General features: G+C 40.7%; 2 protein-coding genes across 4 annotated transcripts in view; both read right to left on the bottom strand.

Annotated features, from left to right (window-relative positions):
• gch1 (GTP cyclohydrolase 1) overlaps positions 1-286 on the bottom strand; it is a 16,304-nt gene extending 16,018 nt beyond the window's left edge. The window contains exon 1 of one of the 2 annotated variants that reach the window (XM_020625188.1): positions 1-286. In XM_020625188.1, the coding sequence (XP_020480844.1) occupies positions 1-187 (187 nt within the window). In that variant the 5' untranslated portion in view covers positions 188-286. The other variant, XM_020625189.1, reaches the window with a different exon arrangement.
• Positions 287-1,721: 1,435 nt separating this feature from the next.
• On the bottom strand, positions 1,722-25,823 carry wdhd1 (WD repeat and HMG-box DNA binding protein 1). Of its 2 annotated transcripts, none has more exons than XM_020625181.1 (26): positions 25,708-25,823; positions 25,326-25,419; positions 24,204-24,315; positions 23,890-24,041; positions 22,731-22,842; positions 21,452-21,502; positions 21,246-21,341; positions 20,992-21,084; positions 20,112-20,218; positions 18,154-18,295; positions 17,209-17,413; positions 16,486-16,670; positions 15,989-16,173; positions 15,608-15,849; positions 14,707-14,844; positions 14,345-14,513; positions 12,388-12,502; positions 10,451-10,582; positions 10,130-10,335; positions 9,635-9,765; positions 9,029-9,085; positions 7,948-7,979; positions 7,670-7,834; positions 7,279-7,421; positions 7,008-7,143; positions 1,722-2,251 (listed from the first exon to the last, which is right to left on the bottom strand). In XM_020625181.1, the coding sequence occupies exons 2-26, from the start codon at positions 25,400-25,402 to the stop codon at positions 2,066-2,068; spliced, it is 3,369 nt and encodes a 1,122-aa protein (XP_020480837.1). In that variant the 5' UTR covers positions 25,403-25,419; positions 25,708-25,823; the 3' UTR covers positions 1,722-2,065. The 2 variants fall into 2 exon arrangements, with proteins under 2 accessions (XP_020480837.1, XP_020480838.1); XM_020625182.1 differs by having other exon boundaries at positions 17,209-17,410.
• Between the last annotated feature and the right edge of the window lie 577 nt (positions 25,824-26,400).

The raw sequence follows: 26,400 nt of genomic DNA, 5'->3' as shown, positions 1-26,400 counted from the left end.
CCTTCACCGATGCGACCGGTCTGTGCGAGCCGGACTCCACGCCCGGAGCCTGTGGAGTAGCGGTGTGCCCGGGGCCGCTGGTCGGCCGCTTCACCATCCCGTCAAAGTGTCCGTTGAGCATGGAGTCACTGTCCCCGGTGTCTTTCTTCTCGTTTGAATTGTACCCTGTCTCTTTGGAACGCTCCATCACTTCTCTTCCTTGTCAGCTGAGCACTGGATCAGTTTGTCCTGCCCACAGGTCTCTCACACTTGTCTTTAAAGCGTGCACTTCGAGTCGCTTCAGCATCCCGTCTTTATAGCAGCAGGATAATCCACAGAGCTCCTATTGGCTGAGCGCCTCTAGGGGGCGGGGCCACATGCCCTCATAAGGATCCTGAAGATGAAGACCGGCAAGGAATCCGTCCACATGTACAGCATCACTGCTGTCTTTCATGCAGTCTGTAACCATTTTGCAGAGTAGCTGTAGAAAGAATAGGTAAACAATTCTGAAATCAAACTTTTAAAAGCTCACAACATTTGAAATGAGCCCAGACAACTACTACTGGATTTACCGTCATGAAATCCTACACATAAATAGTCCAAAGAGACTGGCCCTGCCCTGACCCTTCCTCTAGTTCAGCAGTGAGTTTTGGGTTTTACTAAAAGCCCTCAACAAATATTGGTTGGGATTATTATGAAATGTTTTGAAGACATTCATGTTTCATCAGGATTAAGTGTAACAACTTTGGGGTTCCTTAGCTTTTCTTCTAGTGTCAACATCAGGTTAAATGCACTTTGTTCATCGTGTGCAGTGCTGTTCAAAAGCTTTAATCACTTTAAATATTTAGATAGTCCATCACACAGTAGCCTACCATCAGGGAAAAACAGCAAACACATTTCTGAAAACAACAACAGACAGCTTTTTTAGATTCTTATCCATCCATCTAACCAGTACCATCAGGGAGGTATGGTGGCCCAGAGGTGCAACACACAATGTGAATGTTGATGCTACTGGGCCCATTTTAAACTGAGACCATTAACAGACATGGGCATGTAAACGCTTGGTGAACCAAATCTGTGTGAAACCTGGCTGATATATATATATATCATTAAAAAAATTCTGTGCAACTTTTCATGGGCCTATTTGTAAAATTTGACTTTGCCCATAAAATTTTACAAATCAGTCTTTATGAATTTAGTCTAAAGTGTTGAAATCATTTAAAGCCTGTTCACAATAACCTGCTAACTTCTGCAGCCTTATGGTCGCTGATCTTGAATAAATAGGGTTCTGTTAATTAACAAGCAAGTGTTCCAGTCTTTTCCATTAACCTTAAATGTTGTGAAATTGTTTTTGTTGTTGTTGCAGTTTCTCTTTTGTTGCATTTTGCACCTTTGGACCATCACCTGGAGGCCTCAGTTGGTCCCATGTTCCTCGTGCAAAAAGAAAATGAGTCCGCACATCCAGCCACAGTCACAAAGAACCATCTTCAGAGACAAGAACAAGGAGTCCTGCTACAGATGGTGTGGTCCCCACGGAGCCCTGATCTCAGCATCACGGAGTCTGGGACTACAGAAGACACCGAGACGGACTAAATCCACAGAAGCTCTGCAGCCAGTTTCGAAGATGGTGGAACATCTTACCTGTAAGTATCATGAAAAAAAAAACTGCGAGAAGTGATCCTCTGTCTCTACCTGCATTCATATTATCCTCGTTTCTTTTATGTGAATAATTTACATGCCACAAAAAACAAACTAAATGAAGTGTGAACATTTACATTTATTATGTTGCTAAAATTGAGAACAGGGTTTTTATAAATGTTATAAATGCAGTAAAACACTAAACAAAACCAAGGATGTTCCATTAGTGATACTGGCATGAGCTGATGAAAGCCACTGATCCATCATTTACTTTGAAGGAAGCTTAAGGGCTCTATACATTCTGATCAAGTGCCTCAAAGACCAACAGACTTAACATGTGTGGAGCACAGAACATGCTTCAATGATCCTCTTCGACTGTCAGGAGGGGCAGTTTCACACATACAGCTCAACATAAACCACCATCACATCAAAACACAAAAAAGAAAAATCAGGTTCTGTTAAATGCAAACGCTGAAAGCTTGGAGGAAGGATCCAAAGATTTTTTCTTCTTGGCATTATTCTCATCTGCTTCTGCCTGTCCATTTTCATTTTCCACATCTCCTCCTTCTACCCTTTTCCTCTTCTTCAGCTCTGCTGCGTCTCCAGTGTGGCCTTTAGCTCTCTCCGTCCACGTCTGAGCCAAAACGGAAAGACACAAAATGCATGTTAATTACCAAACAGGACAATATGAAATTGTACTGTTCTCGTCTTTATCCACACATGACTAAATGTGCACATAGACTGTGCAGTTTAAAATTGCATCCTGTCATGTATAATCACTACAGACAGGCTGCATCTCTTTGTCCTGGTCGGCTCCTTTCCTCCTCATGCTTTAATTTTTCTCTCTCTCGCTCTCGCTCGCTGAGCAGAGACAAAAGGAAGCACTTTCCTGGATGTAATGGAGCTGGGATGAATCATCAGGCCTGGGAAGTGGACTGGCAGCAGTGCACATACACACACCACCTGACCTCCAGTTCCAGATAAAACACTGCCATTTACCCTATGCATATTAAAAGTGCATACGGCAACACCTTCGATACAGAGCTGGCAGACGGTCCCAGCTGTGACATTTTGCTACTCAACTGTCATTTTAGTGTATTTGGACAAAAAAGCAATTAGGAGCAACCCAAGGGCACACATTTTAAAAGTTTCAAATTAAATGCACAGAGGCATTTCCAAGATTTCTTAAAAACAAATGACAAGGGTGCCACAAATACATTTTATTTGTAATACAAAAACAGTTTGCTGCGCTGGTATGGGCCTGTTGCTACAGTGGGCAGACAGAAACCCAATCAGGAAGTCCAGTTTGACGACTTGCATACCTGTCAAAACCGGTGATGAAACGGTTCCTCAAATGGTGGGAGCCGAGACAAAAGCAGCCCCGCATTAAAGCAATGTAAAGAGCTGTGCTGGTGTGGGTGTGATGCTTCAGGCTCCAGTAAAATTCAATCTACAAAGTCCAGTCTGAGTAACAGGTCCATGAGTCTGAAAGCTTATCAGACAGTACAACACTGCACTGTGGTTTATAAAGCTCACTGTCAGGATTTCACAACTACAGACTGATCAGTGCAGGAGGTACCACAGTTTAGCTTATTATATTTATGTATTTTTCAAAGGCCATGTGCAAACACAGACTCACAAAGAGAGAAAATGTGCCTTATATTCAGCTACCAGCTGAATATTCCCTCTGACACAACTACTGTCGGTCTAAACGGGGCATTAACTAATTACGTGGTGCTGAAGAAATTAATCCACAACTCTGATAACTGAATGATTGTCATTAGAGACCATGTGTTAAATATGTTTGTATTTTGGGCTGTTAACCAGATAAAACCAGTAGCTTGGAGACATCGCCTTAATGGAACCCTGACAGTATTCCCCCCCAGCTGTAGGCAGGTTTTTACAGTTCCTGCCTTGTTTGCCTCACGGACTCACACAACTAACAAAAGAATACTGTTTGATCGTGTTTACTGATTTAAAATAGTAAAATAGTCAAATATTGGTTAACTACTGTCTTTGCAAATGCTTTAGGGGGAACAAACTGTAACACCTTTGTTAGAGCCCAAGGACATGGTGTTTGGTGACACTCAACAGAATCGTAACTTTTGTTTGTCTAAATAAAAACTCCACAGGGCACCTTCTGTTTCACAAAGTAAATTAACATAATACATTTTTTTTGTTTAAAAAGGGATGGGTCAACAGATTACCTTATGATGAAAACAATCACGGCTTGTATCATCTGACTGAAGTGGCCTGTTGTTGGATGATTTATCTTTACTACACCACAAACATTTTTTTGCTGCCAGATGTTCCGTGGACACTGGACCACACCTTGCCTGATTGTATTTTTGCTCAGTATTAAAAAAAAAAATTGTGCCTGGAGAGCTGATTTAAAGATTTCCAGGTTCTCTCTCATAGCATTAGTTCTGATGTCTCACTATAGGATGTGGCCCCTCAGGTCGGTATTGTTTGCTACTAGCGCCCAGCAATGGGGGTGCTCACTCTGATCTGAGAGCAGTTAAGCCAACAAGCCGTGACACTAGCAGAGAAGCAAATGCTCGGCTTCTAAAGTACAAAGGGGTGACTGAATGACGGGTGATGCTGCGTTGAGCCTATATAAGGTTGAGGGCTTTGACGCAGACATCGTGACTGCCACATTATTATATACCTGGCATGCATGGTCTCATAGAAGTGGGTAGGTGACAAATTTACATCTGTGGAAAGTATAAATATGGCTTAAGAGGTTAAAATGTCTTAATGTAACAAGCAAAGCATTGATCTTCCAACACACAGTACAATGCAAATGTAGTGAACATTATCAGCCCCCCCCCAAAAGACCAGAATGCTTTTTCAAAAAACATCAGTTTGAAAGTGATGTGATATTAACATTAGAATGAAAAATCTTTATATATATAAAAAACCAAATCATGCTGGAAATATCCTTTAAAATAATTATTTGCATCAACTGGAAACTTTATCATCATCAACCGCTTCCCTTTACAGTATTATCATAAGATCAATGCTTTGTGCCCTCAACAGGCCAAACACATTCGACAGGGTTCCCAGGCAACAGGCGTCCAACCCCTCGCTCCCTCCTTCCCTCCCTCTCAGTTCACATGCGCTTCCTCTTTTCGTTCTGTTGAGTGTCATCCAGCTTTCTGCTGAGAGTCTTGATATATGCAGGGTCAGGACCAGGTTACTAAACAAACTGACATGTGAATCCAAGAGTGAGGTGTGTCATTACTGACACAACCAGCCTCATTTATACACCTATCAAGTAAATACAGCTCACATCAAGCGTGAGGATATGACAACTGAATAAAAGTTGGTTTTAAATACAAATGATAGATATAAAAAAGTATTCGAAAGCACGAGCGGAGGAGTTTCAGTCCCACGCAGCAGAGTGCAAAGACGAGCATGGAGTGTCTTTGAGTTGCATGACCGAGGACGGGGAGGATGCAGCTGAGGATCACTGCTGTCTCACAGAGTCTAATTGATGGGTCTCACTGGTCATTTGGCTGTTCAGAGCAAACTAGATGAAGGCAGGATGAACAGTAAAGCCTCCACCAAGACTCCACTACTTTGAGATTGTGACAGAATTTCTTTATACTGTATACATTTTTGCCAAGATGTATTTATGAGTTAGAGGCAGATGGAAGTGGATATATGTAGCAGTAGTTTATGGATTTGTAGAGACAGCCCTAGTGCCTCTGAGAGTAGCACTGATGAGCATTTTAGCAAATCAATGGGATGTGTTCTCTCATTTTATTGGTGGGAGACTAGCGCTTTTCTGCCTACAACAACTGGTCATAGGTACTAAAGAGGCTGCTCACTGCGTGACAAGACGTTTTGTCCAATCTATTTTATAATCACAAAGTCCTCTGACAAAATAATCAATAAACAAAGGTTAACGACAACATCTGTACCATGTGACTGCAGAAAACCTCACAGAGAAGGTATCTATGTGTGTCATAGCCCATCATGAGCTCCCATCAGAACAAAGCTGGACCTTATATAATGTGAATGAAATCCCACAACCAGGCCCCAAATCTTCCAGGAGCAGTTAACAACTCTATGACAAGAAGCCTACAGGTGTGAATGTGCTCAGAAGATGGAGGGTTAATGGCCTACTAGTGGTCATAAAAGAAAATGTTTTTCTGCAGCGACTTCTTAGTTCTACCCTTTGAATCCCCTTTACTTCACAACACTTGTCAATACATAAACATCGCTCTGAAAATGCACATCACTTGATGTTCAATTATTAAACTGCAGACCCCTGATGACTGCTGTCATTATGATCGACAATACTGCAGCGTGCAAAGTGTGGCGATGTGGAGGCATGGCCATCTCTCCCAGTAACTTTACAGGCTTTCTGCAGCACATGCAAGGTCAAGGTCAAGATTATTTCTGTCATTTGTTAGGGTGATTTTTATTTTATGCACTTAAGAATGTTTTTATTTTATAGCACACATAAGTTTACATACTTATATGTCACAGATATGCTTGTATAGTTATGAATATCACTATATGAGTTCACTTAACCACTGGTCAAATATTTGCTGTGTGAGTTACTGAAACACTAATGCAACATCATAAGTCTGGTGCACTGAGTGGTTTTCCAAGGACTAACCATCCCACAGGTTTTCATTAGATTTGTTGCCTTTTCCTAAAAGAGCCCATTATTCCCTGAGCCTTGAAGCCAGGGGAGTTGAGGTTTGATAACCACAGCTTCTCCCCAACAGTTTTGGACCAATTAGATAGTAGCATTTTTTCATACAAATATTGTATACCAACCAGTTGAGGACAGTCTTTCCTGTTTAGTCTTTCCTGTTTATCCTAAACAGTGGAGATCCATGTGCACATGATAATTTTGATACGTTAATGCATAATAAATTTCACATTGAGAACTATATATCCTCTTATTAGTCTTCTCTTTTCAATATAAAACGAACAAGCACCACACCGTGTACAGATACTAGCTAATATTTCTTGAAATTACATTAAAGCTACACATTTGTCAGTCATTCCTGAATGCGGCCCTACAACTGGCTAAACTCTTCTCCTTGTTCTTTTGCTTTTCGGTAGGAGGACCTGTGTCTATGGGTTAGATGCTCATTAGGGTAAACTTTAACGTTACTGCACAACAGGTCACACTCACAAGGTGTCGGCACCTTTCTGTGTACCAGCATATTTTGCTATTAAAATGCTGTTACGCAAAATGGGCACAGGTTGACAGGTCTGAATTTATTTGTTGGGTTTTCCTCTAACACTGTAGGGTCTAGACCATAATGTGAAAAGTGTTTTGAGATGATTTTTTGTTGTGATTTGGTACTAAACAAATAAAATAAAATTTAATCAAAGCATCCTCTCAGAACCCCTGTGTTTCATACCAATCGCTCCTCTGCCGACAGAGTTCTGAAGCGTCCCATGGCCTCTTTGATGATATCAGTCTCCTCCAGGTCAGGGTGGTCAGCTACAATACTCTTCCTGTTCTCCTCCAACCAGAGCTGAAAGCCTGTCTTTGGTCTGAACAGAGAGTCAACAACACAGTCCCATCAGACAATGTTTCTTTAAAAAAACAAACAAAAAAAACTAATCAGCATGTGGAACTGGCCTTTTCAGTAAAGCAATTTCAGAGAGTTAGGTAAGGCGATCTTTTACCTCTTGTTCTCAGTGTTATCTGCCGTGGAGGCTGGAGGCCGGATGTCTGGTGGTTTCTGCTGCTCTGCAGCTGGTTCTGTGCTCTCCTGAGTCTTCTTACTGACTGCCTTCGTGCCAGTCATCTGCAGGAGAGTGGACTGGGTCTGGAGAGAAAAAAGGGAAATTATCAACAGACAACCTCGATGAGTAAATATCTCCAACATGAACGCACAACATGCACAGTGCAATCTATGCCGTTTTCCAAGGTTATAAACAGATGCATTAGACACGCTATCAACTGTAGTTACAGAACATACAAGTTACAGGAATGAGGTGACCTGAAAATGACATTTACAGCATTTACTGATATGTTGTGAGTATTTCTGAGTTAAATGTTTTCAGATGATGGAACCTTTGACTTGGGCCTGGGGGCCAGCGGTTTGAGGACAGGACTTTTGTTTGGCCTCCCTGCAGACCCGCCGAGTGGAGTGGACTTCCTGCTGGACATCATATTGTCCAGGATGTTTGTCACTCGAGGCTGACCGGACGAAGCTGGCGGTTTCCCCAAGTCAGGAACCTGAACACATGCCATTAAAATCTTTACCATTCTTCCAATTAACAGTCTTTAGGCATGCTCACAACTAAACAATCAGAATAAAATAAACCAAGGCTGCCATCTTGAATCCTTACCTTGAAAGGATTCGCACGTCCTACTTTACCAACTGCAAAGCAAATCAGACACATCAAGTGTTTATTCAGGATAAAAATATTTCAATATTGCATTGCCATCCAACTAATGAAGAAAGTCACTTTCAGTTTTTCCCGTTTAGGGGTCGCCACAGCGAATCGTCACACTGATGACACACATGTTGACATTTGGCACGTGTTTTAAGCCGGATGCCCTTCCTGACACAACCCTGCTATTACAAAGTAAACACTACAGTACAACTTAAAAGCATACAATCATCACCGTTCTTTATTAAGTTGTAGTTCCACAAAGTGTACCTAAAACTTCTCTATTTAAAAACCCAATACATTTTAGAGATGCACCAACACAAGTATCCAATATCAAGTCCAATACCACCCTGTAGCACACGTACTCAGACTTGCAGAAATGAAATGTGTCCCCATCACATGTATTTGCAGTGGCGGCAGTACCATGTTTGTTTACATACAAAGTTATGTGTCCGTTTATGGATGTCATCAACAGTCTCCTGTTGTGAACTGCATTTTATTTTATCACAATCAGAAAGTAGACGAGACCTAATTAAAACACCGTCTCAAAAGTCATTGCACTTTTATGGTAACTGTGATTTGTATAGTAGAAACACTGCATTATTATTCAGTACTGGTATCAACAGTCGATATTGGCGAGTACTCAAATGTAAGTAGTTGTACTGTCTGAAAAAAGTGTATGGCTAATACATTTTCTGCAAAACAATTCTCTACGCTAAGAGACATTACTGCAGCATTAGTTTTCTACAATGTTTAAAATCCCAAGGAAAAAAAACTTACTGCATGTCTAACATCACAGACATTGGCCATTATGTTTTTCTACACAGTGTAGTTAATATTCACACTATATCAGTGTTGGACCTCTGATATCTGCATCATATGAGCAGTATATAACATCAGATGGTACAGTGTCTCACATGGGTGTTCATTTGACACACTGCACCGTTCAAAGCTCAAAAATGATTTGTCATAGTTAATCTGATAACCATAAATTTAGCTTTACATATGGATTGTGGATTGATTTAAGATTACTCACTTGGCGTTGGCGAGGGCTTCACTGGTGAACCTGCTGCTTTAGCAAACGGATTCATACCTGATATATGAGAGAGAAATGAATGTTACCTGTATCACTGGCATCTTATGCTTTTAGGCACTGTACAGGTTTAGATGCTTCTACTTTACACAGTATCATCAGGGATGTGTTGCATTAGTCCTAATTCATTCTGCAACATGACAACAAGCCCGTGAAAAACTATGTGCAAGTGTACCAAGGAAAACTGGTGCAGTTTTAAAAGCTAAGGCTGGTCACAGATTTTAAAACACTAGTGTGGTGTCATTTTGAAAGCACTCTCACTTTACTTTGAGTGCATAAAACATTTGTGCCGTACTGCAGTATATAAGGGCAAATAAGGTCAGTCATTTTCTACATTAACAATATTTTCAACAGTCCCCATACTAGAGACTAAAGCCAGCAATGCACTGGCTTTACTCATGGTTAATGTCTGTCAGTCCTGGGTCAGCTTATTCGTCTGTGCCATAGACCACCATTGTTGTTCAAAAACAATTAAAAACACAACAGGGAACCACACCGCTGGGTGACACATTAAATGTCACCCAGTCCTTGAGAAAAGGTGGAACTGACATTTTCTTGTGTCAGTTTCCTCCATCTCGTCTCCATCCTCCTCCTCCCCAAGCTCTTGTCCTTGCTCCTCTTCCTCCTCCTGATCCTGTCTGTTTATGAAACGTCCTCCTGTGGCCTCACCTTGGCTGTACCTGTCCAAAAAGAAGCTCATGAATCACACACTTTTGCCGTCTTGAGTGCTACTGCTTTAACAGAAGGTGCAGTAAATAAATAAACAAATAAATGGTACAGCTGTGACACAGCTTTTTTGGGTCAAATTTGAGTTTTAAGGAATAAGGCTGTTGAGTAATTGATTTCGATAACAATCATTCCCTACTGCGCATTATGACTGTATCAGTGGTGTGGGTTTACACATAGTCTGTGACTGACTAACACCACCTCACAAACAAAACAATATGGTGTAGTAGTAATTATACCACTACAGTGGTTTGGCTAATGCGCAGTCCAAGTCCAAGTAGCATAGAGAGGCATTTTTGGCATTACCCAGAGGTCTACCTGACAATGGAGTACTCATCCTCCTGCTCCTCTGGACCTTCTTCCTGGAGCTCATTGGCTTTCTCCAGGGCAATCTCACTGAGCCGCTGAGCGAGGGCCAGGCGTCTGGATCGGGACGCATATCGAATAGCCAGAGTCACCACATTTTGAGTCATCAGCTCCGCCAGCTCCACACAGCGAAACTCCCGCTCCAGCTTACAGGACAACTGGGAGAAAACATCATGAGTGCATTCATTAGGACAGACCAAGGTAAAAAGCCACAGTTCTAAATCAGTGTTCCAGGGTGTGGATAATATCATCATGCAGAGTTTTCCCACTCACTGCAAACATCTTCATAAGCAGCTCCTGCTGCTCCTTCTGGGACTGGCGCTGTCCATCCTCGTCTATCTCGTAGCCGCTGGAAGACAGGAAGCTGTAGTGGTTGTAGAAGAGGACTGAACGCCAGAACTGCTCCTGGAGAACGACACGGAAGGGCAGGCTTAGATTTCAAATTCCCATTTGTGTCTAAATGTACATGTTCTCTCTCAGACCCACTGCTCTGACACAGGGTTGGGCTACTTTGTCATTTAACAGACAATTTAATATTAACAACAACTATCTTAGAAAGATTGAAAATGGTATTGTGGGTAATCTGTTCACTGAGGAAAAAATACGCCAGAGCATCAATGGAAAAATTTGACACAACTCATACAAGTAAACACAATGAGGTTTCTAAAAACTTTCAAATTTACATTTCACAAAAAGCCCATTTATTTCTCAATAGCCTACAACAGGCAGAAGCATAAAGTCCAGCAATGTTTTCTGACCGAGCTTCTCCTCCACTATACAGGTCAAACTTGGGAAAACATTATAGCGCTCCAGTAGAATTGTAAATCTGCTCTTGAAATAAAGAAGATAAAAAGCCGTCATCAATTTTATTTGGATGTTAAGTTTGGCAAGAGCAGGACGATCTCTATTCCAGGTTTCATGAGGCTGTTTCTAGCAGAGAAAAGTCACAGTAAGATCTAATAAAGCATCATGGTTTGAAGAAGAACTTGAGGCGTGTGTGCATATAAGAGACGGGTTGAAAAAAAAAGCTGTATTAGATTGTAAAGAAACCAAAAAGGGCCAGACGCACTGTGTAATGAGACACCGTGTTTCTTGATTTTAGTGCAGCATTTGATATTGTAGATCACACCTTAATATTAACTAAATTATCTTTATATGAGTTTAGTTCAACAGCAATCAACTGGATGAAGAGTTACTTATGTGGTAGGAAGCAGACTGTTGTTTTTAATGGTAGTTTTTCCTCTCCCAGATGTCGAGTTCCCCAGGAGAGCTGCCTTGAGCTGTTATTTTCAATATTTGCCAATGACTTGCTTTATGGAAAAGTGCAGTGCTACTCTATTTGCAGAGGACACAACTACATATTTTGCATCTAGCAATATAACTAAATTGAGGAACACTCCTCACAATCTGAACTGCAACTATCATTTGTCTGGATAAATGAGAACAGACTTATTTTAAATATAGCAAAAGCTAAAAGCACGACATTCAGGCCAAGACATCATTAACAGTCATAATCTGTTGTATCTATCCCTTAAAGGCTTGGATACTGAACAGGTTCAAGACGTAAAATTGCTTGGTGTCACACTTGATGAGCAACTATCATGAGAGAAACGTACTGAAAATATTGGTAAGAACATGGATAGAGGCGTAGCATGCATTAGAACATGCTCTTAATTTCTTACTCCTGCCTCTAGGGTGTTAGTGACACAGGCATTAGTTTCATCTCACCCTCACTGCTGCTTGGCTGTTGTACTGTCCTGTCTGTTAGGAGTGAGGCAAGGTACAGAGGACATGCATGCCCGCCTTTCAGGGCTCAGAGTAAAGGATATGTTTAAAAAACAAAAGTAATCCTAACATTGACTGCCTTGAAAGACTCTGATCGAATGCTATCAGATGTTGCAAGTTTAGTTTTTAGTCGATTTTATTGATGTGAATATGTTTTTATTGATATTTCTGTATGTTTTAAATGTTGTGTTAGATGTTATGTTTTGTTGTGTGTGGACCCCAGGAAGAGTAGCTGTTACCCTGGTGACAGCTGATGGGAATCTGAATAAACATCATCCCCACCAACATCAGATTTAACAAATCTTTAACCTTAAAAACAAGCAGAGGCATTAATTCTATTAGCCACATCTTGAACTCTTCCTTCAAAATGACTAAAGAAAGCCCTGTTGCTGGGTTTGGATGTGCTGTTCATTTGGTGTGTTCACCTCCATCTGTCCTTTCTCCGTGGCGGTCTGACACAAAGGCAGCTTAAAGGGAAGGATGGCCACAGCAGGTCTGGGTAGAGTGGGTGGATACCTGGAGCCTTTACATGGAATACACCTGACAGGACAACACCACACAGTTAGGTGAAGGGAACAACCTCCAAAACATAATGGTGAACTAATAAGAGTAAAATGATTACAACAGAGATTAGAAACAGAATTCTGTGAATCAATAAGAAGCTAAAATACTGACTAAATTAATCAAATTATGTTTACGCACACAACATTTGCTTATTAATATTATTCTGTAATCACATGAAGATCCAGTTAGGAGCAGACCGTTCTGACAAATGTTCTTTACTTGTGGGAAAACCTGCCATCTGAGAAGCAGGTGACAACCAAAAACTTTATTAATGCGCAAAACAACCAATTGTAATGTCGGTTCCCAAAAAGCCAGGTTCTACTGTGAATAATGGTTTTAAGCTTGTAGCTTTGATATTGATTACAATGAGATATTTTGAGAAAGTTAGTGTCCCTGCTCAAGAAGGAGGTGGAACATCCTGCGTTCTTTATTGGCAGGAACGCAGTACTGAAGACGCCATTGTTAGCACACTGCACTTTATCTCCAAGCGTCTTGAAGACACAAAAACAAATGCATGACTTTGTTGATTTTAGCTCAATGTTCAGGGCAATCACATGCATGTGTCTCCGAGATGTTTCACAGCATCCTACTCTGATCAGGTGGATGTTTTTCTTTTTAACTAACTGGACACAAGAAGGTAGGGTTAATAAGCCTGTCAGAGACTAAATATAGTAATACCCCACAGGGCTGTGTACTCTCACTTATTATCTTTATACTGTATACAAATGACTGTAGGAAAGTACACCTCGACAATTATATTATTAAATTCTCAGATAGCACTGTGACTATGAGCCTTCTACACAAGAACATGGGTGTTTCTGTGTACCACAATGAGACGGACACCTTCATCCAGCGGTGTGACAGTAACCATCTGATTCTAAACATTAATAAAACACAGGAAACGATCTTTGACCTGAGGCCGATAATTGATCATGAGCCAGAGGTGATTATAACCAGGCAATTGATTAGATGCCTCATTCAAATATTTAGGTGTCCATTTGGACAGTCCTCTGACTGGCTTTTTATTTTATTTTGTCGTGATATCTGTTGGTCATTTGCAATACTGTCCATTTATACCTCATATGCTATTTGCACCTCATCACCAAGGCCGTGTTGATGCTGAACCATCTGACAATCTCCTATTATTGTTTTGCACTACTGTCACTGACTGTACACGGTTTGGAGTCACAGCTAGCATAGAGATAGCTAGCATCAGATTTATCCAAATGACATTAATCCAGTTCTTATTCTATTTTTATTCTACTTTATTCTATTTTAGTTCCTAAACGTTATGGCACCCAATACTAGGTGAGAGAGAAAGGGTATTTCGATTTTCTATATGTCCTGCACATATAGTGAATTGACAATAAAACCCTTGAACCTTGAACCGTCTCTTCTGGAAGATGTATTGATGACTTGTGTAAAAGACTGCAGCAGAGACTTCACTTCCTGAGGCGATTAAGGATTTACAGAGTGAATAGCCAGAACATGCTGATGTTCTATCAAGCAATCTTGGAAAGCAAAGACTGGTGTGTGCCTTTCCTAATTATATCGAGTGCATTAGATTAGGCACAGGTGGACTCAAATCAAGAACCACTGATAGGATGCACCAGAGCTCAGTTGCAAGTGTCATAACAAACAAATACTTATGTAAATGGGATATTTCAAACATTTATTTTTAAACTTAACCAAATTCACACATTTTCACACACATTCACATGTAATTTAGTTTGACACACCCCAAGGATTTTTTCCATCTTCTTTAAGACTCCAACACAATGCAAATGATTCAAACAAAAGACTAATTAGATAGTTCACCTGAGCTGTTGAGGGTTCTCATGCACTCCAACAACCCAGTAATGATCCGACTTGCTTTTGCAGGTCTCTCTGGTGTTACACACTGGTGTCCACCTGTTTCCCAGATTTTTTCCCAGAGAGCGTTTCAGCATCCGTACTACGCCATCTGAATCTACGTAGCAAGGGGTACCTTAAAAAAAAGAAAAGAAAAAACACCACCACAACCAGGTTGTCATCTTAAAAATCCAAAAAAGAAAAAAGAAAATCCAAACATTAGGCTGCAGGTAGGGAAACAGTGCCTCTAAAGACTGATTGCTTCCGCTAAACGTTGTCAGAGAAATGCTTCTGGCAGATTTAAAGAAGATTTTTCTTGACAGACTGACCCTCAGCAGTGAATCCAAGCCAGGACAGGTAGGATTTTTGAGAGAGTGGCAGGGGTTCGCCGTTGATGATTTGCTTCTTCCTTCGACCAAACTGCAGCAGCTGAACACCCAGACTCTGTTCCCCATCAAAACCTGTAGCTGATGACATATTGTGCGACACATACCCCAGCATAAGGTCGTGTCAAATGTAAGTTATTTACTATATTCATCTCACTGCTGGCCGTTTGTTATGTAAGATTTCTAAAACTGTTTCAGACTTCCAGACAGTTAATGGTTTCAGTTTCAGAGCCTTGGGAGTTGCTCAAGATTAACTGACCATCACAGTAAATGTTGCAGCATAAACAAAAGTAAAGCAAACAGATGATTCAACTCGCACATGATAACCATGTAGTGAACAAACAGTTTCATTAAAATGAAAAAACTAAATCGGTAAGAATAAAAACACCTTCCCATTCTCTACAAGGTTTAAAGAACAAACAAATTGTCTTTCCTACCAAATAAGACAAAATAGCGAAGGAATCAAGACATTGGAACTGGAACATTTCTGGCAATTTCATTAATAAAGTAAAATAATAAATAATAAAATAAATTGATTCACTGATTATTAAATTCTGTGCTATTTCTCTATTGGCTGACCAACTGAGTAACAGACTAATTGTTACAGAAAGCATCTGCACTGAGTCCAGTCAGTGTCTGACCAGAGGCGGTTGTTGACTGCACAGATGGGTGCTTTCATAGATACTGGTCTTCTAAATAAATGCAACTATACGTATATCCAATTTGAACATTTGTTTTGTTTCACACCAGTTATTTGTTGCCAGCAGGTGGATGCAAGAAAGCTGACATTCATGGTGGTGTGTGTGTGTGTGTGTGTGTGTTTGTGTGTGTGTGCCTGTCTAACCCCGATGGTAGACGATGAGCAGCTGTTGTCCGTGTCCCGCCAGGCAGACCACAGGTCCCGGCAAACTGACGATTTCCCTCTGAAGTCCTCCGATGGAGAAGAGCCTGAGCATCAGTGTGCTAGTGGCAACCGCCATCCAGCCTTGACCCAGACACAGCGCCTTTGCATCCTCGCCCCTTGGCAGGTCCACCATCCACTCCTTATTGGTGTCCCATGATGAAAAGTGGAGGCACTGCAGCTTACTGTGAAGACAGAGGAGCAGTTAAAAGATTTACCAAAAAAATTACAAACAAAACATGTTTCAGCCTCAGGTGTCGCCCTCTCCATGTGTTTAACTCTCTCCAGTGCTTTGACATCGAATGTTGATGGGAGGTGGCTTACCTGGCAAGCTCATCTGTGCTAGGACAGGCCAGCAGCACTGCCTCTTGCGAAATATCAGCCATGGTGTGACCCAGGGAGTTGGTGAGGTGCATGGCATGGTGCACAGCCGTGTCATGAAACTCCACATCAATGGCATTGTCCTGCTCATCATTGTAGCTTCGTACTATTCCCACTGAGTTCCACATCTGAGTCACAATTTGGCCATTATTATAATTATTAGATGTGAGTTAAAGTGGTGGTGTCCTATATCTTTAAAAAAATTTACTTTATTTTTAATCCTAAAGATCTTGCAGCAAAATGTAAGGACCAGTGGATTAAATATAACATTTTATCTCTAGTTTAAACATTTTGCATAGTTATCAGGAGAAACTGTGAGGAGATGTTTTCTGGGTTGTTCAAACAGAAACAGGAGTTAAAAAAATCTGCACTGGATCTTGCCCAAGCATTTGTACTCTACACATACTAGCAGCATCCTCATGCACATCAGTGTGTCCTACCATGAAGCGGTGCATTAGATGTGCAGGGGTGGAGCCTGGCTGAAAAGCCTTCTGGGGAGGAGTTGGCAATGGTCCTTCATAGATGGGGCGAAAGGGTAGTGGGGCAGCAGCAGGCACTACAGCGCTGCCAGCGTCATCATCATCATCCCCAAATTTTTCCTGACCGAGCTTCAGCGATCCAGTGTCTGAACGAAGACGCACATGCAGAGATGGAGTCGTACACAATTTTAGTAGACAGAAAACACAAAAAAGTCTTAAATGCACTTGTTCTCTGTTGAGCCAAATCATCCATTCAGAACATAAGAAACTCAACAAGACCTCAAAAGTTGTACTTTTTGCTGAGCTGCAAAACTCAACTACTGTGGATCATTAATATGCATGTCTACTGAGAAAAGTTGTGCAGACTCCTGACCTTCCTTTAGTTGTACTGGTGAGATAATAATCATCATCATTTCCTGTTTAAAACTAGTACAACTACAGGCTTTCGTGTGCTGCTTACCTTCAGAGCAAAATATCAAAACACAACAACCTAGTTGCTTGCATTAACTTTGAACAGTCTAGAGGACTTCCACTGACTTGGAGAATCTCCCACAAAGTGCGTTAAAGTTTTCCCAGTGGTTAGTGGTGGCCCAACACCATAATAACACACTTCGTGTTGTTTTTATATTGTAAAACTGCCATTTCCCATCCCTCACTTTGAGACTGAACCCTTTCTTCACGCACCTAGTGAGTTCTCATCATCCAGGATGGCCCCTCTGTTCCTCACCCGCCCTGTCACAGGCATGAAGTCATCATCGTCATCGTCCCCAGCGGCAGGTTTTTTAACTGGTGAGTTGGTGTCACTCAGTCCTTCATCCATGAGTCGATCATCATCATCATTATCAAACAGGTCATCATAGTCCTTTGCAGGCTTTGTTGCTGGTGCCTGCTAAAAGAGTTATTTAGCACTGATGTGACAACTTCATAGAAAAAAATAACCTATGACCTAAGGATGTGCAAAAAACTGGCATGAACAGTCACTGGCACTGAAAGACTGAACAGTTTGAACAAATGCAAAACAAACGACGCAGCAGCCAGTAGCAGTCCTTTAAATAAATGCATTTTGTTTTGTTTTGTTATTTTAATGTCCCTTTTCTGGAGGTGTTTTTCAAACACCATAGTCTACCTTTCCAAGAGAAGATTTTAGGGGTGGTTACAAAGTGTGGCCTGTTTGCTCAATTAAAATTAAGCGCATAGTCATGTCTCGACTGTTTCTGTGAGGTGTATCCATGACTGTCTCAGTTCTAAACAGGGCTAAAATTACCGTCATCCAGCAGTATTTGCAAACTGTCAGTTTCAGCCCGTGTCATTTCTCAAAATAGGAAAACTGAAATGTTGCCACACAACAGCTCCAAAAGTCGACAAAGGAGCTTTCACTATGTCAGTTTCAAATTCTGCAACTAGTTATACTAACAAAATACCCATATGTAATATCCTGGTAGATACCGTCCCACAACATTAGAGAAATTTTTCTATCATGATATTGCAAAATTACAAATTGTTACACCCCTAACTATCTGCACAGTTTGATTCAAGAGAGACTGAAAAAAGTCGTCAGCTTTTTGTCACCTTTCAATTTTAATTCTGAGTTAAAAGAACATTTTGAATCCTGTGTTATCTGAGCAGTACCTTGACAGTGTTGGGGACAGATGTGGAGGTGCTGAGTCCGTCCAGCAGGCCCAGGCAGCCCTCAGTGTCTGTGTAGGCGATCTGGCTACCTGAAGGATGCCAGGCCAGACAGCACACGGTGAAGCCTTTCTCATGCTTCTGCCTGCAGCAGAGACAAAACAGTTTAAACTGTAGTGATCCTGGATGTCTGTTCCTAACACATTTATTACACTTTAAGAACAATGTGACAGTTTGGGGACAGGGTTGCTGCACAATTTTCCAGTAGGCGAAAACATGTCTGACACGGACAGTCCAGAGTTCATTTGTGAAAATGGCTTTAAAGAGTTGTATTTTACAAAATAGAATCTATTCTGTAATATACAACTCTCAAAGTTTTCATTTCCTACCTGTGCGGATAGTCCGAGTTCATTCTTATTTCAGCTCTACTTAAAATAACTTTCATAGAACAAACATCTCCTTGTGTGAACATCAAGCATATAATAAGCAAAATAAGCTTCCAAACTGCAAAATGTAATCACTTCTGCAGGCAAGAAACAACCCTGGAAAGATTTTTTCTTAATTCTATGAACTGCAAAAGGTAAATACAGTGCATCCAGAAAGTATTGGCAGCTCTTACCTTTGTCCACATTTTGTTAGGGTACAGCCTTATTCAAAAAAGGATTAAATTCATAGAAAGTATTCATAGTGGAACAATACTCCGTAATGACAATGTGAAAAAAGTTTGTTTGAAATCTTTGCAAGTTTATTAAAAATAAAACATGTAAAACTCACATGTACATAGGTATTCACAGCCTTTGCCATGACACTCAAAGCTTAGCTCTGGTGCTTCCTGTTTCCACTGATCATCCTTTTAGATGTTTCTACAACTTGATTGGAGTCCACCTGTTGGAAATTCAGTTGATTGACCATGATTTGGAAAGGCATACACCTGTCTGTATAAGGTTCCACAGGTAACAGTGCATGTCAGAGCACAAACCAAGTCATGAAGCCCAAGGAATTGTCTGTAGATCCCTGAGACAGGATTGTATCAAGGCACAGATCTGGGGAAGGGTACAGAAAAGTTTCTGCAGCATTGAAGGTCCCAGTGAGCACAGTGGCCTCCATCATCTGTAAATGGAAGACGTTTGGAACCACCAGGACTCTTCCTAGAGCGGGCCACCCGGTCAAACTGAGCGATTGAGAGAGAAGGGCTTGTGCCAAGCTTGTAGCCTCATACTTGAAAAGACTTGAGGCTGTAATTGGTGCTAAAGGTGCTTCAACAAAGTATTGAGCAAAGGCTGTGAATACTTATGTACATGTGATTTTTTTCATTTTTAATAAACTTTTTTCACATTGTCATTATGGAGTATTGTTTGTAGAATTTTGAGGACAATAATGAATTAAATAAATTTTTGAATAAGGCTGTAACCTTGCAAAATGTGGACAAAGGTAAGAGCTGTGAAAACTTTCTGGATGCACTGTAATTTTAAACTACCTTTTATCCTCAGGCAGTGAGAAAAGAGAAAACCTTCTCACCGATCCCCCAAAGCAGGCCAGGAGCCTGATCCGTTTTAACTGAAGGCACTTTTATGCTAATAATATAAGAGGTTGGTTAACTTTTTTCCATTTCACATTGTTTTTGATATTACCCGTGGTGGAGCTGATTGTATGACACTGGTGCCTTTTAATGGGTAAACTGAGCACTGGGCTCCACTTGATATTGAAAATATTGTCATTTTGAAGCTTACACACACACACATACAGACATACACACACACACACACTAACATTAATTAGAAAGCATTTCCTTGGTCAAGAATTGTAACAGAAAGTCATGATTCATATTTTACTCAGAATCATGCAGCCCTAGGAGACAGATGGGCTTATTAACACAGAAGCCTCTAAAACTAGAAAGTGATTAAACAGCTAAATATATATAAACGTTTGAATTTACTTCTGGACATACGCTTGTTACACACCTTTCCACACACAGCTTGCTGTTCACATCCCACATCGTCAGTAAACCCCCCACACTGCCTGCAGCCAGGAACTGCCCACAGGGAGACCAGGCCACCACGTTGATGGGCTACAGAGGAAAGGGGGTGAAGGAGTATGTGTCAAAATCAGACACTTGATCTGAAAATTTCAGCAGGTGAAATCAAAGAGAGATAACACATAGAGAGCAGGAAGAAACAGATAGGGGACTCAGAACAAAACAAAATTAGGAGGGAAAGCTTTATTCCACATACATAGGCATTAACATATAATGAGCTCTGGTAAAAAGAGTAACGCTGTGGTTCAGCGAGTTTATTATGTACCAGCTCAGCACCTCCTCGCTTCCACAAAAACAAGTTAAGAACAGTCCAGGGGGCTGTAAAAATAATTCCGCTTCTATTGAAATAAGCACAATATAATTTATTTTTTTTAGCTCAGAACTACAAGTGCACAGTATACAAATCAGCTTTTCATTATCAAGCTTAAAAATGTCACACTCCCTCCAAACTGGGAATGAGCTGCTGCCCCAAGTGAAGAAGTTTAAGCATCCTGGTGTCTTGTTCAGGAGTGAGGGTAAACTGAAGCGTGAAACTGTCTGGCACGTTAGTGCAACAAAGCTTTGGATTTACCAGTCGAGTGATGGAATTGTGGAATTTTAGTCCTACATTTCAGACGTAGCACGCCTTTGGTCACAGAAACACTAGAATGGCTGTTGGTGGATGTGTCTCACAGTGTGATTTAGGACTACTGAGTTGATCTGACAATGAGGTTTCATCTCCGACAGCCCAGAACACAGTGCAACAGGTTTTATTTACCTAAAATGACTTTACCATGAAGAGAAGTGTATAGCTGACCAGATCATACCTGTGTGAGTAGATCATCAGACAGAGTGCTGACTTGTTCCCAGGACCCCCGCTTGTACAGGTGCACCTTTGTGTCTACAGGAACTGCTAAATACTGAGTGTACACACAGACATTTATTTTTTATTATTTTATGAATACTGTTCTCATTTGTCTCTTAGATTGTAGTCAATGCTGAAGAGATACAGATGTGGTAGACAACAAGCTCTACCAATCAACTGAACACAAAGAATGAGTCACAGAACTGTGACACTGACCTTTGCCAACCCGGGCTGCCAGGACAGCCGACACAGGGATTTAGCATTGCTGACGTCATTGGTCTTCTGCAGCAGAGGCCAGCTGATCACCTGGGTCTGGATAGATGCAAAACAGATAAGCATCTGACAGACTGGCCAGGGTGACTGCACATAAATGTCAAATATTGGGTTTATAAAATCTTAGAGTGCAAGGTGCTGAAACATACCTGTTCTTCAATATTCCACACCACAACAGAGCCATCACAGCTGGCGGACGCCTGACAGAAAAAGCACAGAAAGATTTGTATGTTTTGTATAAATTAAAAGTATTACCTTAAACTGGCTTAGTCTGCTACTATCCATCCAAACATGATGCATTTGCCACTTTACCTTTCAAGCAGGGCAGGGCTAATTCAACATTTACAAATCTATGATTGGACTAAGGCTGTGGTGATTTAATAATGCGACTTTAAGAGTGTTGCTCTTCAGGAGCCTGATAACAGCATGGTTTTGGAAAATGTGCCTCAAGTTTCAACCTGTCAAATTTGTTCTTTACATGTCTCCCAGAATTTTTGGTGGCTTTCTGAAGAGTTGAGACATGATTCTGTGGTTTGCAGCCAATAAATCACTATCTCCAACTGCACTGGATGGAAAAATGAGAACCTCTTGTTATTATGACAAAGACCTTTTTAACAAACATAGAACAACAATCTCCAGCCTCATAGCAGCTCTAGTTATTGAACGCTGTCAAAACTGGAAAGGCAGAGTTTTTATGTATGGTACCTTTCAACAAACAGCTTTACATAAGACGCTGGACGTCTTCAAATGCCCATTTGCATTTGAAGACGTCCAAAACTCCAAAACGTTAAGTTGGCAATTACAGAAAACACAAAATCCTGGCATAAGAGGAGCAGGAACAAACAAATGCTTAGTGTTTGGTTTTTATAAATGACTACAGTCATGAACTGATTCTCTAAATAGTTGCCGATTCATTTTTTGATGATCAACTAGTAAGGTTGGGTATCATTTGAGTTTTTCCTGATACCAGTACTAAAACAATACTTTTAAAATGGCACCAGTGTCTAGGTGGTACCAGAACCAATGCAAAAAACATTAAATGAAGGATGACAATATTAAAAATTTTTTTTAAAGATACATAATAAATAAAACCTAATGCAACTACAATAATTTAACACTAAAAAAACACTAACAGCAAAATTAATCTGGTTCAAATCTTTGTACTGTTTCATGGAAGTAATCAGATACTGTGTGTCAACTGTTCATTCATAAAAAGTTTGCAGGGTTTAAATTCATCACAATGTGCAACTGAACTCAACGTATCCTCATCTATTGGACAGTGTTAATGTAGCATTTGACCTTTATTGATTAGTTGAGAACTCTACCTGCATTTGGGGTTTATATTGCTTCTATTTCAATGCCTTCAACACACAAACAGAAAACAACTTCAGTGTTGCATTTCTGAAATCAGAAAGTAGGTTCTCCTACCAGGAAGTCATCTTTGGGGTCAAAGGTGACGCTGAGGACAGGTGCTTCATGACCCCGGAGTGTTTTCTGTTGGCTGCTGTCAGACACCTCCACCACCTTAACCATAAAGTCACTGAAGAAAGCAGACAAATTGAGAATAATGTGTGAACCGGCAAGTGCAGGCAATCTCTGTTCACATGTGACTGACTGCCAACGAACAGCGACGCAATCAAGGGAAAGGGCACATCAGCTGTGAACCAATACCAGAGTAAATTGTCAAATCAATGAACAAGAGAAGCAAAATAATCCTGAATGTCCAACAGAATGCAGATTCCAAATTCACCCTAACAGCCTCAGATATTGAATTTTTACAATCAATATCACAATAGAAATTACCAGTGTGAAAACAGCAGCATCAATAAGGCACCATGCTCTGTGCTTTTATTGTTGTGATAAACCTGCTTAGGGCAGATTGATTCTTGCAGCAAATTCACATTTATGTCCAATCAGGGCTAATCATAAAGCAAATAAAAGTGCTGCTCTGTCTGTGAGCTGGAAATCTCATTCAGGCGCAGGCTGTGAGCAGCTCATTCTGTACTGGAACAACAATACTGAACCTAATAAGATCAGTCTAATTTTGTCATAGCATGCATACAACTGAACACAACACATACAAGTGAAAGCTTCACCAGTGGCCAAAGGAGCAGCAGGAGTGCACTGAATGTGCGTTGTTTGGCAAAGTAAAAATGACATTCGCCTGTCATTTAGCTATGACATCACACCACTGGGGGAAAATATCTCATAAAAAATGTTTCTACCCAGTGAGCTGGTTATCTTTTCTTAGCTTATAGACTAGAAAATGGTGGAATCAGCCTGCCTGTGTCCTCAGGTACTTACAAAAAGGAGCCTACCAGCACATTGCACACTGCTGAGTCATGTTCTGTGCCTGTTTTCGTAGTGTCAGGCAACCAGAGAAGACTCAAACTGTTAAACCAAACCACTAGGTTAAACTAGCTAGTCATGGCATGTTAATTTGTGAACTTTAGAAGTGGTGAGGGGCAGAATTCCACAAATTTAGGCAGAGCAAGGCCAGCACCTTTCCCCTGCTTTCACTTAGGTTGTTACACTTTAATTTGAAACTCTTCTAGTGTTTTTCAGGTCAGTCTACTATCTTGAGTACCTGGATCCAGCTGCGACTCTTGAGCTGCTGCTGTTGAAGGTGACGTGTGTGGCACTGGCGGTGAACCTGGTTAGGATACCATCTGGATCACCATCAGGAAATGTGTGGATCTGCACTGTGTTGTTGGAGCTTGCTGTCACTAGCTTGCCGTTCTGCCGAAGAAGGCACATGTCAATCCACCATTAAGTTAATGGTTGCCATTTTTACCAAATGTACAAATTTATTACATATCTCAGTAGAAACCAATCATATAAGGTGAAACCGTGTATCACAGATCTAAACCTAAATGTGCCAGAAGGCATGAGACAACAAACCTTGAGCGCCAGAGAGTAAGCCTTTTCCCCAACAGTGATGAACTTTGGATCATCATCATCCAGACCTTTCCATATCCGAACATCACCATCACTTCCACAGGTTACAATGAATCTGAGGAAAATTTGGTTCCAGTTTAGGTTTAGATTTGAACAATACTGTGTAACAAAAGAAAAAAAGGAAACTGCTGGAACAAATCTTGAGATTATTCTGTATCCTTAAAAAGTCTGCTTAAATCAACATAAAACTGTGCAACAGGAATGACTTTCTCCTAAAGCTTACACCAATTTCTCTAGCAGCTATATTCCTAGACATACAAAGTTAAGGTCCGTATATTCCTTAAATCACTTTGCATAGTTAGAGTTGGGAAAAATGACAACCTACACCCTGAGATCACATCAATTTGTAAACAGCTAAGCCATTTAAACTGTGGCAGAGTTCCCTTATTAGTTATTTCTGAGGGCAGGGCATTTCTTGTTTTCTGTTTGCAACATTTCTTGCAGTTCCTTGCAGGAAATGTTGCACATTGGAACTGTTTTATGGCAATATAGAGTTTGATTTGTTGTTGTTGTTGGAGTCACAAGGTGGCCGGAGGCAATTCCATCGTACACTGGGCATAGAGTAGGTAGACACATTTACAGCCTTCAAAAATGTATACAACTTCAGCACAACCTTATGTATTAATTGTGGTAAAAGTATTTATATTTTATTTCAAACTTTTAGTACACATTTGTACAAAAACACAAGCGGCATCTACACACAATAAAAACAAAAAATGTTGCCAGATAATTATTAACTGTGAGCCCAAACAATTGTCCACCCATGCCGTTATGCTGCATCTCCAATGTTCCTATAAGGTGACAGGCTTGTAACACTCTGATGTACTCTGAGTAATTAAGAGGCAGTTAAATAAATTAGACAACTGATGAATGTTTAACAAAGTCAGTCAGCGCCCATCCATTTTTTCTTATGATACTCATACATTTTGTTTATACTTATGTATTTTTTTTCTTAAGTAACTACGGGAGTTTTGCTTGTGATACAGTACTTTTATTAAGGTATAGGATCTGAGACAGAGTGCTTCTTCTACCACTGCTTCATCCTATCTGACTTATCTGACTTACTCCCCCGTGTCATCAAAGCAGACCTCGGTGTGCCCTTCAGAGTGACCGTAGCGCATCGGCTTCCTCTCGCAAGGCATTTTCACACACCACCAGACTGATGAACAGAACACAAACAGTGATCAATATGTGAAACCAGTCCGTACACGTGAACATTAAGGTACATCTTTGCAGCACAGTTATCTTCTGCCCTTTCATCATTACTATTTCAGACAACTAGTTAGCTAGCTTTAGAGCTGAGCTAACGCTAACCATACATCTGGCTACGTTATTCCAAACTTGGTGGTCGGACTGATACACAACATCTACGGCATGACATATTTGACTCCGACTAAATGCATAGGCTATCTAAATAATTACAAAAGCTGGAGATATGACAGCTTACAACTTCTCCGGGTGATTCCACACAATTGATGAAACTCCCGCGCTATGTTGAAAACAAGGAACTGTGCGTCACGACTCCCGCCGGCTACGTCATGACGCAGCGGGCCCCTCCTATATTGTATGCCATACTCCTACGCATGGTTGTAAGAGAGAAATGGCACAGAGGCCGGCACGTGAAACGCCACACAAAACGTGAAGAAATAGTGGAGACCTGATAAACACTGTATGTATGTTGTACAAAGTTTGGCTACAGTGAATAGTTTATATTGAGCTCATTTGTTGTAAACTTGTGTTTTATTCAATTGCTTTGATTTTTTTCTGACAAATAACAAGCGCAAAAAACATCAGGCAAATTCCATCATAAAGGTAGGCTTACTGTAAGTATGCGACCAACAGTTATTTTCATTATCAATTAGTCTGAATTAGAATTCAGTAGAGATTAAGGACATTTTACTGTTAGTTTACTGCACCTGTATTGTACCTCTTAAATCAAATTAAATAGTGAGCAGTACACATAAAATCACCAGTCTCACCTAGTTCACATAATAACAAAGCTTTTCTTTTCCGGATGGATCACTGAAAATATGTATTTCTTTAGATAATGACTGTATCTGGGTCCAACTGTACACATGGTAAAATCTGCCTCACAAAATGTCATGATAAAAGTGCAAGTAATTTAGATTATACATCTTTC

This window comes from Monopterus albus, unplaced genomic scaffold (assembly GCF_001952655.1).
Source record: "Monopterus albus unplaced genomic scaffold, M_albus_1.0 scaffold348.1, whole genome shotgun sequence".
Lineage (NCBI taxonomy): Eukaryota > Metazoa > Chordata > Actinopteri > Synbranchiformes > Synbranchidae > Monopterus > Monopterus albus.
Note: the sequence above shows the minus strand (reverse complement) of the source record. Positions and strands in the feature narration are given on the sequence as shown.

Bases quoted from the DNA above. Each gene is read 5' to 3' on its own strand.
- wdhd1 (XM_020625181.1), bottom strand. From the start codon at position 25,402: ATGCCTTGCGAGAGGAAGCCGATGCGCTACGGTCACTCTGAAGGGCAC. The intron at 21,085-21,245 runs GTCAGTGTCACA...GTGTACACTCAG, and splicing joins GGCAGCCCGGGTTGGCAAAG to TATTTAGCAGTTCCTGTAGA. The intron at 2,252-7,007 runs GTATGAAACACA...GTTTTGGCTCAG, and splicing joins TGTCGGCAGAGGAGCGATTG to ACGTGGACGGAGAGAGCTAA.